At 40.4% G+C, this 17,592-nt stretch overlaps 1 protein-coding gene across 2 annotated transcripts in view; it reads right to left on the reverse strand.

Annotated features, from left to right (window-relative positions):
- The window catches only part of LOC136119914 (survival motor neuron protein), a 45,891-nt gene extending 33,093 nt beyond the window's left edge, over positions 1-12,798 (reverse strand). The window contains exon 1 of one of the 2 annotated variants that reach the window (XM_065873246.1): positions 12,679-12,798. In XM_065873246.1, the coding sequence (XP_065729318.1) occupies positions 12,679-12,765 (87 nt within the window). In that variant the 5' untranslated portion in view covers positions 12,766-12,798. The remainder of the gene's footprint in view (positions 1-12,678) is intronic. The other variant, XM_065873247.1, reaches the window with a different exon arrangement.
- Between the last annotated feature and the right edge of the window lie 4,794 nt (positions 12,799-17,592).

Here is a 17,592-nt window from a genome sequence, read left to right on the forward strand (position 1 = left end):
GGCAAAAATCTATTGGAAATACACAAAAGATAAAGAGAAAAATATCTAAGCATACCATTAGAGAAAATGATCAAACCACAAACGAAGAGAGAGGAAAGAAGGAAACAGAAGAACTACAAAACCTCCAGAAGAAATTTAACAAAATGGCAATAAGTACATACCTATCAATAATTACTTAAAATGTAAATGGACTAAATTTAAGTTCTCCAATCAAAAGACACAGAGTGGTTGAATAGATAACAAATTAAAACTCACCTGTATGCTGCCTACAGGAGACTCACTTCAGATGTAAGAACACACACAGACTCAAAGTGAAGAGGTGGAAAAAGATGTTCCATGCAAATGGAAATGAAAAGAAGGCTGGGGTAGCAATACTCATAAGACAAGTAGACTTTAAAACAAAGACTGTAATAAAAGGTAAAGAAGAGCACTACATAATAATAAAGGTGTCAATCCATGAAAAGGATACAACATTCAGACATACTTATGCACCCAACACAGGCGCCCCTAAATATATAAAGCAAATATTAACAGACCTAAAGGGAGAGACAGACAATACAATAACGGTAGGGAACTTTAACACCCCAGCAACAGATATATCATTCAGATAAAAAAATCAATAAGGAACGGGCTTCCCTGGTGGCGCAGTGGTTGAGGGTCCACCTGCCGATGCAGGGGACACGGGCTCGTGCCCCGGTCCGGGAAGATCCCACATGCTGCGGAGCAGCTGGGCCTGTGAGCCATGGCCGCTGAGCCTGTGCGTCCAGAGCCTGTGCTCTGTAATGGGAGAGGCCACAACAGTGAGAGGCCCGTGTACCACCAAAAAAAAGTAAAAAAATCAATAAGGAACCATCTGCCTTGAAAGATATGTCAAATCAGATTAAGTTAATGGAAAAATACAGAGCAACAGAAATACACATTCTTCTCAAGTGTGAAAGAACATTCTCCAGGATAGATCACATGTCAGGACAGAAGTCTTAATAAATTTAAGAAAATGGAAATCATATCAAGCATCTTGTCTGACCACAATGTATGAAAGCAGAAACCAATTATAAGAAAAAAACTGGAAAATTCATAAATACATGGAGATTAAACAACATGCTACTGAACAACCAATGGGTTAAAGAAGGAATCAAAAGAGAAATAAAAAAATACCTGATACAAATGAAAATAGAAATATAACATACCAAACTTAGCAAAAGCAGTTCTAAGCAGCAAGTTCATAGATAAATGCCAATATCAAGAAACAAGAGGACTTCCCTGGTGGCACAGTGGTTAAGAATCTGCCTGCCAACAGGTTCGAGTTGTGGTCCGGGAAGATCCCACATGCCGCGGAGCAACTAAGCCCGTGCGCCACAACTACTGAGCCTGTGCTCTGGAGCCCTCGAGCCACCAAATACTGAGCCCATGTGCCACAACTAGGGAAGCCCATGTGCCTACAGCCTGTGCTCCACAACAAGAGAAGCCACTGCAATGAGAAGGCTGTGCACAACAAAGAGTAGCCCCTGCTCGTCGCAACTAGAGAAAGCTCGCGTGCAACGATGAAGACCCAATGCAGCCAAAAAGAAAGAATAAAAAAATCTCAAACAACCTAAGTTTCACCTAAGTATTAGGAAAAGAGGAACCCAATGAAACTCAAAGTTGGTAAAAGGAAGGAATTAACAAACATAAGAGTGAAAAGAAATGAAACAGAAACTAAAAGACAGTAAAAAAGATCAATGAAACTATCAGTAGTTTCTTTAAAAAGATAAAATTGACAAACCTCTAGATGGACTCACAAAGAAAAAAACATAGGACTCAAATAAATATAATCGGAAATGGAAGTGGAGACATTACAACTGATACCACAGAAAATACAAAGGATCTTAAGTAACTACAGTCATCCCTCAATATCTGCAGGGTACTGGTTCCAGGACCCACCACGGATACCAAAATTGACGCTTGCTCAAGTCCTTTATATAAAATGGCATAGTATTTGCATACAATCCTGCATACTTTATTGTTAGTAACACCTTATATAATGTAAATGCTATGTAAATAGTTGCTGGCATGCAGCAAATTCAAGTTTTGTTTTTTGGAACCTTCTGGAAATTCTTTTTTACCCAAAAATGATTGATCTCAAGTTGGTTGAATGTGCAAATGTGGAACCTTAGGATATGAAAGGCTGACTGTAGTATGAACAATTATACGCCAACAAATCTGCCAGCCTAGAAGAAATGGACAAACTTCAAAGAAACATACACCTTACCAAGAGTGAATCATGAAGAAACAGAAAATCTCAATAGACCAATTACTAGTAAGATTGTTAGAGGCTTTTGACTATTAATTCAAACAAAAGTTCAAAACCAGATAGCTTCACAAGTCAATTCTTTCAAACATTCAAATAAGAATTAATACTAATCCTTCTCAAACTTTTCCAAAAAAAATAGAAGAGGAAGGAACACTTCCAAACTCATTTCATGAGGCTAACATTACCCTAATATCAAAACCAAACAAGGACAACACAAAAGAAGAAAACTACAGGCCAACATCCCTGATTAACACAGATGTAAAAATCCTCAACAAAATATTAGCAATCCGAATTCAACAACACATTTAAAAGAATCTTATACCATGATCAAGTGGGATTTATCACAGGGATGCAAGGACGGTTCAATATTCACAAATTAATCTATGTGATACATCACATTAACAAAAAGAAGGAAGAAAATCATATGATCATCTCAATAGATGCAGAAAAAGCATTTGACAAAATTCAATATCCATTTATGATAAAAACTCTCAACAAAGTGGGTATAGAGGGAACATACCTCAACATCATAAAGGCTATACATGACAAACAGCTAACATCATCCTAAATGATGAAAAGCTGAAAGCTTTTCCTCTAATATCAGGCACAAGACAAGGATGTCCACTCTTTTATTCAACAAAGCATTAGAAATCCTAGCCAGAGCAATTAGGCAAGAGAAATAAGTAAAAGGCATCCAATTTGTAAAGGAAGAAATAAAAATGTCACTATTTGCAGATAACGCAACATTATACATAGAAAGCCTTAAAGACCCCACCAAAACACTGTTAGAATAAACAAATTTAGTGAAGTTGCAGGACACAAAATCAATATATAAAAAGTGTTGAATATCTATACCATAAAAACAAACTATCAGAAAGAGAAATTAATACAATCTCATTTACAACTGCATCAAAAAGAATAAAATACCTAGGAATAAACCTAATCAAGGAAAACAAAGACTTGTACACTGATAACTATAAGATATTATTAAAGTAACTGAAGAAAATAGAAATAAATGGAAGGATTTTCTGTACTCATGGATTGGAAATATTAATATTGTTAAAATGTCCATATTACCTAAAGCAACCTACAGATTCAATGCAACCCCTAGCAAAATCCCAAAATTTGTATGGAACCACAAAAGACCCCAAATAGCCAAAGCAATCTTGAGAAAGAACAACAAAGCTGGAGGCACCATGCTCCCTGATTTCAAACTATATTACAAAGCCACAGTAATCAAAATAGTATGGTACTGGTATAAAGACAGACAAATCAGTGGTACGGAATAGAGTGCCCAGAAATAAAGCCACGCATATATGGTCAATTAATATATGACAAAAGAGCCAATATATAATGGGGAAAAGACAGTCTCTTCAATAAATGATGCAAAAACAAAAAAACAAAAAACAACCTGGACAGCCACATGCAAAAGAATGAAACTGGGCCATTGTCTTATACCACATACAAGAATTAACTCAAAACGCTACGTAAAGGACAGGAAACTATTCAATATCCTGTGATAAAACACAATGGAAAAGAATATGAAAAAGAATGTATATATATATGTATAACTGAATCACTTTGTTGTACAGTATAAATACAACACTGTAAACCAATTATATTTCAATAAAATAAATTAAAAAAAAGAATTAACTAAAAATGGATTAAAAACTTAAACATAAGGCCTAAAATCATAAAAATCCTAGAAGAAAACATAGGCAGTAAGCTCCTCGATATCAGTCTCGGCAATGATTTTTTTGGATTTGACACCAAAGCAAAAGCAACAGAAGCAAAAACTAACAAGTGGGAATACACCAAACTTAAAAGCTTCTGCATAGCAATAAATAAATAAATAAACAAAATGAAAAGGCAAAAAACTCAATGGGAGAAAATATTTGCAAATCACTTATCTGATAAGGGGTTAATATCTAAGATATGTAAAGAACTCATGCAACTCGAGCAAAACCCCAAACAATTCAGCTAAAAATAGGCAAAAGGGACTTCCCTGGTGGCGCAGTGGTTAAGAATGTGCCTGCCGATGCTAGGGACACGGTTCAATCCCTGGTCCAGAAGATCCCACATGCTGTGGAGCAACTAAGACTGTGCACCACAACTACTGAGCCTGCGCACCGTAACTACTGAAGCCCACGTGCCACAAATACTGAAGACCGTGCACCTAGAGCCTGTGCTCCGCAACAAGAGAAACCATCAGAATGAGAAGCATGTGCACCACAATGAAGAGTAGCCCCCACTCGCCACAACTAGAGAAAGCCCACGTGCAGCAAAGAAGACCCAACACAGCCAAAAATAAATAAAATAAATACATTTATTTTAAAAAAAGGATAGAAGATCTGAATAGACATTTTTCCAAAGAAGACATACAGATGGCTAACAGGTACATGAAAAGATGCTCAACGTCACCAATCATTAGGGAAATGCAAATTAAAACCACAGTGATATATCACCTCACACCTGTTAGAATGGCTATTATCAAAAAGACAATAACAAGTGTTGATGAGGATGTAGAGAAAAGGGACACTAGTACGCTATTGGTAGGAATGTAAACTGGTGCAGCCACTATGGAAAATAGTATGAAGCTTCCTCAAAAAATTAAAAATTTTACAACAGATAAGATATGGAAACAACCCAAGTGTCCAACAATGGGTGAATGGACAAAGAAAATGTATACAGGGACTTCCCTGGCCGTCCAGTGGTAAAGAATCTGCCTTACAATGCAGGGGACGCGGGTTCAATCCCTGGTTAGGGAACTAAGATCCCACAGGTCCAGGCAACTATGCCCATGTGCCACAACTAGAGAAGAGAAACCCACACGTCACAACCAGAGAGAAGCCTGTGTGCGGCAACGAAAGATCCTGCACGCCTCAATGAAGATCCTGCATGCCACAACTAAGACCCTATGCAGCTGAAAATAAATTAAATAAATAAATAAATAATAAATAAATCTTTAAAAAGGAAAATGTATACAGGTTTTCCCCACTATATGAAAGTAGAGTGTTCCTATGAAAGCTTTTGTAAATGGAAATGAAGTAAAGCAAAGAATCAATTATGTGAGAACACAACTTGCTAATGGATAAACAAAATAAATCAGGATAAAGTACAGATGCTCACAGGCACAGTTCAAAGCTATGGTGGCTTGATGCTGAGATGTTGAGTGTAGCTCCTAGGGAAGGAGCTTGGTGGTGCCACTCTCACTGCTTGGGTTGCCTGCTGCCTCTATAATGGCTTGCTGCAAAACAAAACACTGAATGTTATCTTTGCTTTTCACCTTTTTTTTTTTTTTCATAAAAGCAAAAATCCTCTTTGGATTTCCTTCAGTTAGTGAAAATAGTTACTAATGTAGGTGTTTTATAAAAGTGAAGTGGTATAAAGCAAACTTTTAAAAAGCAGGGGATAACTGTTCATATACAATAGAATATTATTCAGCCATAAAAAAGAAATCTTGTCATTTGAGACAACATGAATGGATCTTGAGGTCATTACACTAAGTGAAGTAAGTAAGACAGAGAGACGAATACCATGTGATCTTACTTATCTGTGGAATTTAAGAACAAAAAACAGAACAAACAAACAAAAAAAGTCCAACCTCATAAATACAAAGAACAGATTGGTGGTTTCCAGAGGTGGGGGTGGAGGGGATGGGGGAGGGGACTGAAACAGGCAAAGGGGGTCAAAAAGTACCAACTTCCAGTTATCAGGTAAATAAGTCACGGGAATGTAATGTGCAACACAGTGCCTATAGTTAGTAACACTGTATTGCATACCTGAAAGTTGCAAAGACATAAAATTCTCAACACAAGGAAAAAAATATTATAACTATGTATGGTGGCAGATATTAACTAGACTTACTGTGATCATTTTGCAATATGTATAAATAGCAAATCATTATGTCGTACAACTAAAATTAATGTAATGTTATATGTCAATTATACCTCAATAAAAAAAAGGAAAAAAATGGGAAAGGAACGTATGGTGGATGATCATGGAGGAAACAGGCTAGGAAATAAAAACTAAAAGGATCTGGATAGATAGAAAAGAAAATTGAAAGCACTCCAAGGACAACCATGAGCCAAAAAGAGCATGTAAGCAAAAATAAACACACTGACTGTATGATTCCACTCACATGAGGCTCCTAAGTAGTCAAATTCACAGAAACAAAGTAGAATGGCAGTTAGCAGGGGCTGTGGGAGAGCAGGAAATAGGGAACTGTTCAATGGGTAGAGTTTTGGTTTTGCAAGGTTAAAAAGTCCTGGATATCTATTGCACAACAGTGTGTATATACTTAACACTACTGAAGTGTACACTTAAAAGTGGTTAAGATGATAAATTTCATGGTTTTTTTTTTTGTATTTGACAGATCAGTGAAGCAACAAGTCCAACTAGACTCATTCTCACTCTATAGAGTAGTTGAAGGTAAGTTTGGATACATAATGTTGGTGATGGGAAGACAGGTTATAAAACACCATCAGTTAGTATGTTGGATTTTGTACAATATTAGTCAATCAATGACCTCCGAAGAAGTTTGCTATAAAACTCATTTAGTTGTAAAGTGAATTTTTGTCATTTTCTTGTTAATTTCTATTATACATAGAGAAATATGTTCTGATATAAAACTGTTAATCTTGCTATATGATAAAAAGCACTTAAAAATCATTAAGTCATTTTGCAGATAAGGAAAGTAATCACAAACAGGTAATTGGCTTGTTCAAGGTTATGCTGCCCCTTGGAATAGGAGATGTTTCTAAAAGCAGAAGATATGCCAATTCTGCAAATGGAAAAGGTACTACTAATAAAGGAAAGTGTACCCCACTGTATCAACAGAAGTGGGCACTCTTAAAAGTAAGATACAAATACATAGGAACCCAAACTCATCACATTACAACTGTTATAAGACATTTCAAAATGAACAGCAAACAAAGACATCCATACAAAGCTATTATGAGAAGAAACATTTTAGGTGATAAAATTTCTCAATTGACAATCACAAACAGAAGAAAATACAATAACCATCTGAAATTAAATTGTCTTAAACTAGCATTCGCAATATGGAAAAAAACACCTTGAATCAAAAATGCAGATGAGCAAAGAAGGCAAAAGGGTAACAGTCAAATGAGGAGTTAAACAAAATCAGGAACAAAATGGAAGAAAAAGTAATACTGACTGCAAGGTATCCAAAGAAGAATACAGTTGACTGAAAATCTAATGGGTACCAAGGAAAAGCCATGAAAAAAGAAAATAAGTGAAGTGGGGGACTGGCAAAGAATATTTAACATATGTATAAATGGGGTCCCTGAAGAATAAAAGCTAAACAAATAAATAAACAAAAGTCTCTAAAAGGAATTCTCAGAGCCTCTAAGCAAAAAGATCAAGTCATTTACAAAATACAGAAAACTAGTTAGTATTAGACTTCCTCATAGAAATTTATGGGAAAAAAGTATGAGCCAAGGATTTTATATACACCCTAGCTGTCCTTCTAGGAGCAGCAAGACTTAGTTGTTGTGTTTCTTTTTTTTGGCTGCACTGCACGGCTTATGGGCTCTCAGTTGCCTGACCAGGGATTGAACCTGGGCCCTTGGCAGTGAGAGCATGGAGTCTTACCCACTGGACTGCCAGGGAATTCTCAAAAAGATACTGTTAAGAGAATGAAAAAATGAATGAACTCACAAACTGGGAGAAAATATTTGCAAATTACCTATCTGATAAAGGTTTTGTATCTAGCATACACAAAAAACTCTCAAATCTCAACAAAAAATAATTCAATTTAAAAATAGGCAAAAGATTTGAACAGACACTTTGCCGAAGAAGATACATGGATGGCAAATAAGCACATGAAATGACAATCAACATCATCAGTCATTAGGGAAATGCTAATTAAAACCACAACAACAAGACACCACTACACATTAGAATGTCTAAAATTAACAAGACTGACCATACCAAGTGTTAGCAAGGATGTGGAACAAATGGAACTTTTCATACATTGCTGGTTGAAATGTAAAATGGTACAATCACTTTGAAGAAAAGTTTGGCAGCTTCTTAAAGAATCAAAATAGTGGACTTCCCTGGTGGTGCAGTGGCCAAGAATGTGCCTGCCAATGCAGGGGACAGGGGTTTGATCCCTGGTCCAGTAAGATCCCACATGCCTCGGAGTAACTAAGCCCGTGAGCCTGCGCCACAACTACTGAGCCTGCCCTCTAGAGCCCGTGAGCCACAACTACCGACCCCACAGGCCACCGCAACTACTGAAGCCCGCACACTCTAGGGCCCGTGTGCCACAACTACTGAGCCTGCATGCTGCAACTGCTGAAGCCCACGCACCTAGAGCCTGTGCTCTGCAACAAAGGAAGCTACCTCAATGAGAAGCCCGCGCACTGCAACGAAGAGTAGCCCCCACTCACCACAACTAGAAAAAGCCCGTGCACAGCAACAAAGACCCAACACAGCCAAAAATAAATAAATAAATAAAAACAATAAAATTCAACTTAAAAAAAAAAAAACAAAAGAATTAAAATAGGGAGTTCCCTGGTGGTCCAGTGGTTAGGACTCTGTGCTCTCACTGCCGTGGGCCTGGGTTCACTCTCTGGTCAGGGAACTAAGATCCCACAAGGCATGGGAAAAAAAGAAAAAAAATTAAAATATATCTACTACATGACCCAGGTGTTTGCCAAAGAGAAATGAAAGCATATGCCCATACAAAGTCTTCTGCACTAATACTCATGGTGGTTCTATTTGTAACAGCGCCAAACTGAAAGCAACCCAAATGTTCATGAACAAGTGAATGGATAAAACAAACTGTAGTATACTCGTGCAACAGGATCCTACAGCAATGAAAAGGAATGAATGACTGATATACACAAGAAAATGGATGAAACTCACTGAGTAAAAGAAGCCAGATAAAAAAAGACTCCGTATTTGTAAAATTCTAGAAAATGCAGACTAATCGATGGTGACAGAAAATGGATCAGTAGTTGTCTGGGGACAGGAGATGAGGAGGGATGAAAGGGAAGGATTACAAAGGGGTGTAAGGAAATCAAACCATCCCACACACTGGGACCACATGGAGAAGCCGAGACAACATGAAGAAAAGAGATGGTCTGTCAATCCCTAGCAGCTCAGTCCCTAGCTATTGTAGCTCCAATTACTATGTGGATGCAAAATGTCTGAAGGAGAACTTCCCACCAAGGCCTTCACAAATTCCTGACCCACAGAAACTATGAGAGAGAATAAAAAATGATTATTGTTTCAAGCCACTAAGTTTTGGGTGATTTGTTACACAGCAACAGCAAAGAGAACAGACCATCAGGACTGCCTTTATATCTGTTTCTCAGTCACCAAGAGAAGCCCACCTCTTTCCTTGCAGGCATTTCAAAATGAAATGTTTTCTTCCCCATATCCCTCAAATTACTGTACCAGCGGTAGGGAAGTAATCTTCCTTGTTCCTCACTTCCACTTCCAGATTATTCTTCCTCCCTAAAAACTCCCAGGTTTGAAAATCCCGTCACCAAACTCCACTGTCCACTATCCCTCCTCATTGCCATCATCTATATCTTCCTGGGTCACTCTTCCTCATTCCTTGAGGTTTATATCCCAGTACTCCCTCCAACACTAATCCTGTCATAATTTTTGGTTATTTAAAAACCCATGTACAGGGGCTTCCCTGGTGGCTCAGTGGTTGGGAGTCCGCCTGCTGATGCAGGGGACATGGGTTCATGCCCCGGTCTGGGAAGATCCCACATGCCTCGGAGCGGCTGGGCCCGTGAGCCATGGCCGCTGGGCCTGCGCGTCCGGAGCCTGTGCTCCGCAATGGGAGAGGCCACAACAGTGAGAGGCCCGCGTACAGCAAAAAAAAAAAAAAAAAAAAAAAAACCCATGTACAGGGACTTCCCTGGTGGCGCAGTGGTAAAGAATCCACCTGCTAATGCAGGATACATGGGTTCGAGCCCTGGTGTGAGAAGATCCTACAGGCCATGGAGCAACTAAGCCCATGCACCACTACTGAGCCTGAGTTCTAGAGCCCGTGAGCCACAACTACTGAGGCTGTGCGCCACAACTACTGAAGCCCACGCACCTACAGCCCGTGCTCTGCAACAAGACAAGCCACCGCAATGAGAAGCCCTCGCATCACAACGAAGAGTAGTCCCCACTCGTCGCAACTAGAGAAAGCCCGTGCACAGCAACAAAGACCCAATGCAGGCAAAAAAAATAATTAAATAAATAATGATAAAAAAGTATTACTCAAAAATAAACCAAATAAAGTAAGAAATAATAAAAAAAAAAAAACCACGTACGTGATCCTTCCAATACCCTACGCTTGCTACACCTTTTTTTTTTTTTTGTGGTACGTGGGCCTCTCACTGTTGTGGCCTCTCCCGTTGCGGAGCACAGGCTCCGGACACGCAGGCTCAGTGCCCATGGCTCACGGGCCTAGCCGCTCCGCGGCATGTGGGATCTTCCCGGACCAGGGCACGAACCCGCGTCCCCTGCATTGGCAGGCGGACTCTTAACCACTGCGCCACCAGGGAAGCCCTGGTACATCTTTAAATGCTTCACTACCAATGACCTTTTATAGTACCCAATCTCAGCTACTCACTTCTATGGTCTTTATTATAACCATTAACTATAACCTCTCCAAAAACTCAACTGCAAGAATCCTACTCTCCAACTACCACCTTCTAGGCTCTGCAACTTATTCCTTCTAGTAGGTTGATGATGACAGTCATTCCACTTCACTGGGACTGGTAAAACAATGATCCTCACACTTTTTAAACTGCTTCTCACCATGGTAATGTCCTCACTTCCTTTCTTAGCCAGCTTTAATTCCACCATCGATCATTAAGACAACTCCCTGTACCGCCCCCTTCTCACTTCATAGTAGGTAAAACTACAACCCTATTAATTTCAACTATTCATTTACTTTGTGTCTGCCCTCACACACCTGAATTTGAATTTAGCTAGCAAAAAATACAATCGTGCTGCCTAGTCTCCTTTTCTTTTTAAAATAAATTTATTTATTTCTGTCTGCGTCGGGTCTTCGTTGCTGTGCACGGGTCTTCTCTAGCTATGGCGAGCAGGGGCTACTCTTCGTTGTGGTGCGAGGGCTTCTCTTGTTGCAGAGCACAGGCTCTAGGCATGCAGCCTCAGCAGTTGTGGAGCACTGGCTTAGTTGCTCCACGGCGTGTAGGGAATCTTCCTGGACCAGGGCTCGAACCCGTGTCCCCTGCATTGGCAGTGGATTCTTAACCACTGCGCCACCAGGGAAGTCCTAACTAGTATCCTTTAAACTCATAACCACAAATCTGAAGTAGGCCTTTAATGTTGCCTAGATTTCCCTAATGCAACACTCATCCACTCTCCTAGACGTTTACTTCCTACCTTCTCTCTTCTCTAACCTCCAACACCTGCCCCCTGCCCCTCCTCACTAGTAGGCTGATGACCTTGCTTCTTTTACTGAGAGAACAGCAACAATCAAAACAGAATTTTCATAATCTCCTGCCACTATATCTGCCCATCCACACAAATCTGTACCCATATAACTGTCACCACATGAACTGTCAATATTTCTAACAAAGACCAAATCCATTCCCTCTTACTACGCTAGAATGTTGCTTGCGCAATTCTCTTCTCTCCTGCAACGTTAATTATACCGTCCTTACTGGATCCTTCCTATCAGCCCTGAAACATTTCTCCCATCTTAAAAACAAAAACACAATTAAGAATCCTCTTTATCTCACTTCCCTCTCCATCCATTGGTCAATTTCTCTATCTTCCAGTACCCACAATAAAACTTGAAATATTTGCTCACATATGTTGCCTTGAATTTCTCCTCTCCGACTCTCGAACTCGCTCCAATCACATTTCACCCAAGAATGAGTTCTAATCTTACCCCCTTATAAACCTGCCTTACTTGCAGTCCTCCCCATCTCAGGAAAAGGCAACTTCATCTTTTCAGCTGTTCAGAGCAATCCTGGAGTTATCCTTGACTTTCCTCTCTCAAGCCTCTATTATCTCATACCCGTGCACAACCTGTTGCCTCTGATTTCAAACTATATCCAGAAGCCAAGTAACCGGCTGTCCACTGCTAACAGCGGGATTATTCCAATAGACTCCTAACTGGTTTCCCTGCTTCGCCCTGGCCTGCCCCCGCACACCTCACAGTCGGAGAGAGAGGTGGACGACCAAGGCACTATCGAGTATCAGTAGGGCCTAGGCTCAAAGTCATCGGGAGCCCAAACTGGGCGAGGAACGAGCTTGCGGCTGAGGCTCCCAAGTGGGGATGTAGAAACATGCGGCCCCATCGCCTCGCACTGAGCCGACTGGCCGGGGAAAGAGCGCAGGGGGCTGGTCGGGGACAGCGCCGGCTGCGACCTCACCTGGCCTGTGCCGCGCCGGAACAGCACCGTGTCTTCCGGCTCTGGGACGCCGCTGCTACTGCCGCCGCCACCGCCGCCCATCGCCATGGCTAACCTGCTGCCGGGTACGCGGCGTGGGCCAAGTCCCTCGGCGAGTGACGACTTCCGCCGCCCGGCCTCCGGGAGCGGAAGAGCATGGCGGCCTGAGGGCCGTCGGCCGGCGGAGAGGAGTCCCCGCGCTTTCTGCCCTCGGGCGCCGCCTACCCCTGTCGGCTGCATAGGTGTTTCTTCTCCGTATCCTCCCAATTCTTTGATTTCACTTTTTCGTCTGTTCCGAGAGTGATTCGACCAGAGTTTTTGTTTGTTTTAAACAATAAATCCTCTTAGGAAAATAGCGTTCGTTGCAGGTCACTTAGAAAATATGGGTAAGCAAGCAGTAAAATAAAAAGCAGTCCCTTGGTAACCAATAAAAGTATAGCTACCATTTTTAAAAAGTGCTTTTAAGAGTTTTATATACTTATTTTAATTTTATTTTCACAACTCTATGAATTAGGGGCTATTTTCTCATTTAAAGATGGGAAACCGAGGCACAGAGCGTTTACACAAATGCCTGGAATCCAGCATATCTGTAACATTTCCCAGCCTTAGCATTTAGTTTAATATCTCTTCTCCCAAATCTTCTCTAGTAACTTTTTGAATTTAAAAACATGAGATGAATTGTTGTATTCTATTTAAGAATGTGCTTTTTGTTTGCTCGTTTTTTCATGTTTGTCTTTACATGGGTCAAGCGGGCTTTTAGTTCTCAGTAGGAGCTTACCCTCTATTTTTCCAGTATTCTTTATTAAACATTTAGGATTGCTAAATGGCTTCCAAGTACCTATTGTCATTTTTTTCTTTTTTTTTTAAAGGTCACCCAGGGAACTTTGATGGCTTCCTTTGGCTTCTGTAGATACCAGAAATAGATGTATTTTTTAAAAGCTCACTTAAATTTCTTCCATCATAATTCTCACAATGGCATATGATGCAGAAATGTAAACAATTTGGAACCAGGTTTCTTCTTAGTTAGTTTTTAGATGGAATTCACATACCATAGATTCATCATTTTAAAACATATGCAATTTCGTGGGTTTTGGTATGGTCACAAGATTGTGCAGCTACCACCGCTAACTCCAAAACATTTTCGTCACCCCCAAAAGAAACCTTGTATCCATTAGAAGTCACTCCACAGCCTCTCCTCCTTCCAGCCTCTCACAACCACTGTCTCTATCGATTTACTTGCTCTGGATATTTCATAGAAATGGAGTCATATAACGTGACCTTTTGTGTCTTTTTTCACTTAGTATAATGTTTTCAAGGAGGAATTAGCTTTAATGAATTGCCAGCTGTTTTCAATGGCAAGTTCTTTGTTGGAAAAGTATTTCTAGTTACCAGGAAGTAGATAAGTAGATTTCCACCTACCTTGTTCCTCAACAAAAATGAACCTATGGCATTTTTTGTCCTCAAGGAAAACATGTTCTTTTTTTCTTGACGGTGACATCCAGATTTGAATCACCATACGTATTTTACAGTTATTCCATATGATAGACAAAGCACTCAAAGCATAATGGAGAGGATTTCCAAAGGAAACTGTTTCATCAGATTTGAAGGGACTTACGTAAACATTAAATTTAACTATGATCATGGGGGGTTGCCAATCTGAGTACCATGCCTGGCACCTGGCAGTTCCCCCGTACACATGGCTGAATGTGTAAATCCCCCAGCTGCAGGAACAGCTCCATTTTCTGAGGGCACCCCCCCCAGGATTCTCTTACAGGCTAGTCCTTATGGTTCTGCCTTGTATACACAACACTTTATTTTCATATTCTGTTTTCCCTGCTAGCAGCCCCTGTGACCAGGCGTCTTCATGTTATCTCTGTACCTCCTACAAGGCCAGACCAGAGTAAGTGGTGCCAGAAAAGTTTGGTAAATCAATGAATTGTGGGAACCCAACCCAGCTCTAGCACTTTTGTCTGCAGGCTAGTCTACCAGATTCAAAAAGAGGAAGGTTATTCACAAGTGCATAAATTGCACTTGCATAAGAAAGAATCTCATTAAGTAGACCTCCATAAAGTTCAAATTTTGATGATCTGGCCATATCCGAGGTGAAGCTTACCCAGCTTTATAATGAATTTGCTGGAAAGTCACGTAGATAGTCCAGAATATTTTTTAGAAAGCACTTATCCGCCTCCAGGTGAGCAGGAAAGGAAGCTGGGAGGTACACGAGAGGCCCCAAAGAGGGTCTGTTGGGCTATTTCTTAGCATCTGATCCAATTGGTGAGGAAAGTGACAGCAGTCCAAAGAAGGCTCAAAGAAACAGAAGTCTTGGGTTTCCCTGGTGGAGCAGTGGTTGGGACTCCGCCTGCTGATGCAAGGGACGTGGGTTCACGCCCTGGTCCGAGAAAATCCCACGTGCCGCGGAGCGGCTGGGCCCGTGAGCCACGGCCGCTGAGCCTGCGCGTCTGGAGCCTCTGCTCCGCAACAGGAGAGGCCACAACAGTGACAGGACCGCGTACCGCAAAAAAAAAAAAAAAAAAAGGAAGAAACAGAACTCTTTGCTGGCAATAGCTCTTTTGCCTAAAGTAGCCTTCCCACTGTCACATGGTGCAGTTTAAAAGTTATGGTGAAATGCTAACAGGCAGTTTGGATTAAAGTTAACAGCAAATCATGGCTTCACAGATTAATTGCTGCACAAATAAATTGATGTATAAGTATTTGCTTTTAAATCTTACATGGCAAGAAGTAAACTAGAAGTCAAACCATTTTTTTCTCTGAAGAACTAAAAGGACAGAATGTCATTGATGACCTTGAGAACAGCATGCTGGTTTCAAGGCAGACTGTTGTTGTGTAATCCAACCAACAATGATGTAGAACGTTTTAAAAATTTATTTATTTTATTTCTGGATGTGCTGGGTCTTCATTGCGATGTGGAAGCTTCTCAGTGTGGTGGCTTCTCTTGTTAAGCACGGGCTCTAGAGCGCGGGCTTCAGTAGTTGTGGCACACGAGTTTAGTTGCTCTGTGGACTGTGGGATCTTCGCGGACCAGGGCTCGAACCCGTGTCCCCTGTGTTGGCAGGCAGATTCTTAACCACTGTGCCACCCTGTGAAGTCCCTGATGTAGAACTTTTCTTAACAGGGTTATAAAATAAATCTTAGAAGAAAAAAAAATAACTTCATGAACTGGAACCAATCTTTGCGCATATGGAATTCTCATACCAAAAACCTACATTCGGTGACTCTTGGAACTTGCTGATGATAAAGGATTCAAATGACTAGTGATCAAGTTTCCAGTTGGGATAATATATATTGGTATTGTCGTGTAGAATAGCGAATAAACAAAAGAGAAGGCCAAAACTAATTAGTTCCTTACCCTTACCTTACCTTCAGAGTCTAGGGTCAGGAGATTAGAGATGTGTCAGTGATTTGTGTACAAGAATGCTCACTGATTGGGATTGACATACATACACTACTGTGTATAAAACAGATAACTAATGAGAACCTACTGTATAGCACAGGGAACTCTACTCAATGCTCTGTGGTGACCTAAATGGGAAGGAAATCCAAAAAAGAGGGGATATACGTAAACATATAGCTGATTCACTTTGCTGTACAGCAGAGTGAATACAACACAACAGCACTGTAAAGCAACTATACTCCAAAAAAAAAAGACTGCTCACTGAACTATTACTGCAGCAGAAATTTGAAAATTCCAAATGATGTTTTGGAAGAATATCTGAATGATATTATGGACAAATGGTAGTATAACTCATAAATGACATAGATCTAATTAGTCATCCAGTATGTAAGGCTTGGATTCATTACCCTCACATCATATACCAAAATACATTCTGGGTGACTTTTATAAACTTGGGATGGAGGAGATTTTAAGATAGAAATAAGAAACTATGCAAGGATTGAAAACTCGAATACATTTTTGGGGTCAGGCAGGTAAAGGAGATGAGTTAAAGAGGAGTAAGCAATAAGGGGTGGTGGGTACTGTAATCAGTTACCTTGAGACTATCCCTCCACACCCCCCCCCAACTCATTCCACCCACTCCCTGCCCAAAGGCATTCAAGTTCATATTAAAAATTCTGGGGGGAGAGGGAATGGGGGAGGGATGGAGTGGGAGTTTGGGTTTAGCAGAAGCAAGCTATTATATATAGAATGGATAAACAACAAGGTCCTACTGTATAGCACAGGAAACTATATTCAATATATTGTGATAGACCATAATTGAAAAGAATATGTATAACTGAATCACTTTGCTGTACAGTAGAAATAAACACAACATTGTAAATCAAGTATACTTCAATTTAAGAAAAAGTGGAAAAAATTTTTTTAACATGTCAGGACAAGTCTGTGGGCTGTCAGTCTGCATCTTCAGTTAATAAAGAAACTAGGCACATAATTAAAAATTACGATGAGGTATCACCTCACACTGGTCAGAATGGCAATTATCAAAAACTCTACAAATAATAAATGCTGGAGAGGGTGTGGAAAAAGGGAAACCTCCTACACTGATGGTGGGAATGTAAATTGGTACAGTCATTATGGAGAACAGTATGGAGGTTTCTTAAAAAACTAAAAATAGAGCTACAACATGATCCTGCAATTCCACTCCTCCTGGGCATATATTTGGAGAAAACCATAATTTGAAAAGATACATGCATCCCAAAGTTCATTGCAGCACTATTTACAATAACCAAAACATGGAAGCAACCTAAATGTCCATGGACAGATGAATGGATAAAGAAGATGCGGTATAGGGCTTCCCTGGTGGCACAGTGGTTGGGAATCCGCCTGCCAATGCAGGGGACACGGGTTCCAGCACTGGTCCGGGAAGATCCCACATGCCGCAGAGCAACTAAGCCCGTGTTCCACAACTATTGAGCCTGCAC

This window comes from Phocoena phocoena, chromosome 3 (assembly GCF_963924675.1).
Source record: "Phocoena phocoena chromosome 3, mPhoPho1.1, whole genome shotgun sequence".
NCBI lineage: Eukaryota > Metazoa > Chordata > Mammalia > Artiodactyla > Phocoenidae > Phocoena > Phocoena phocoena.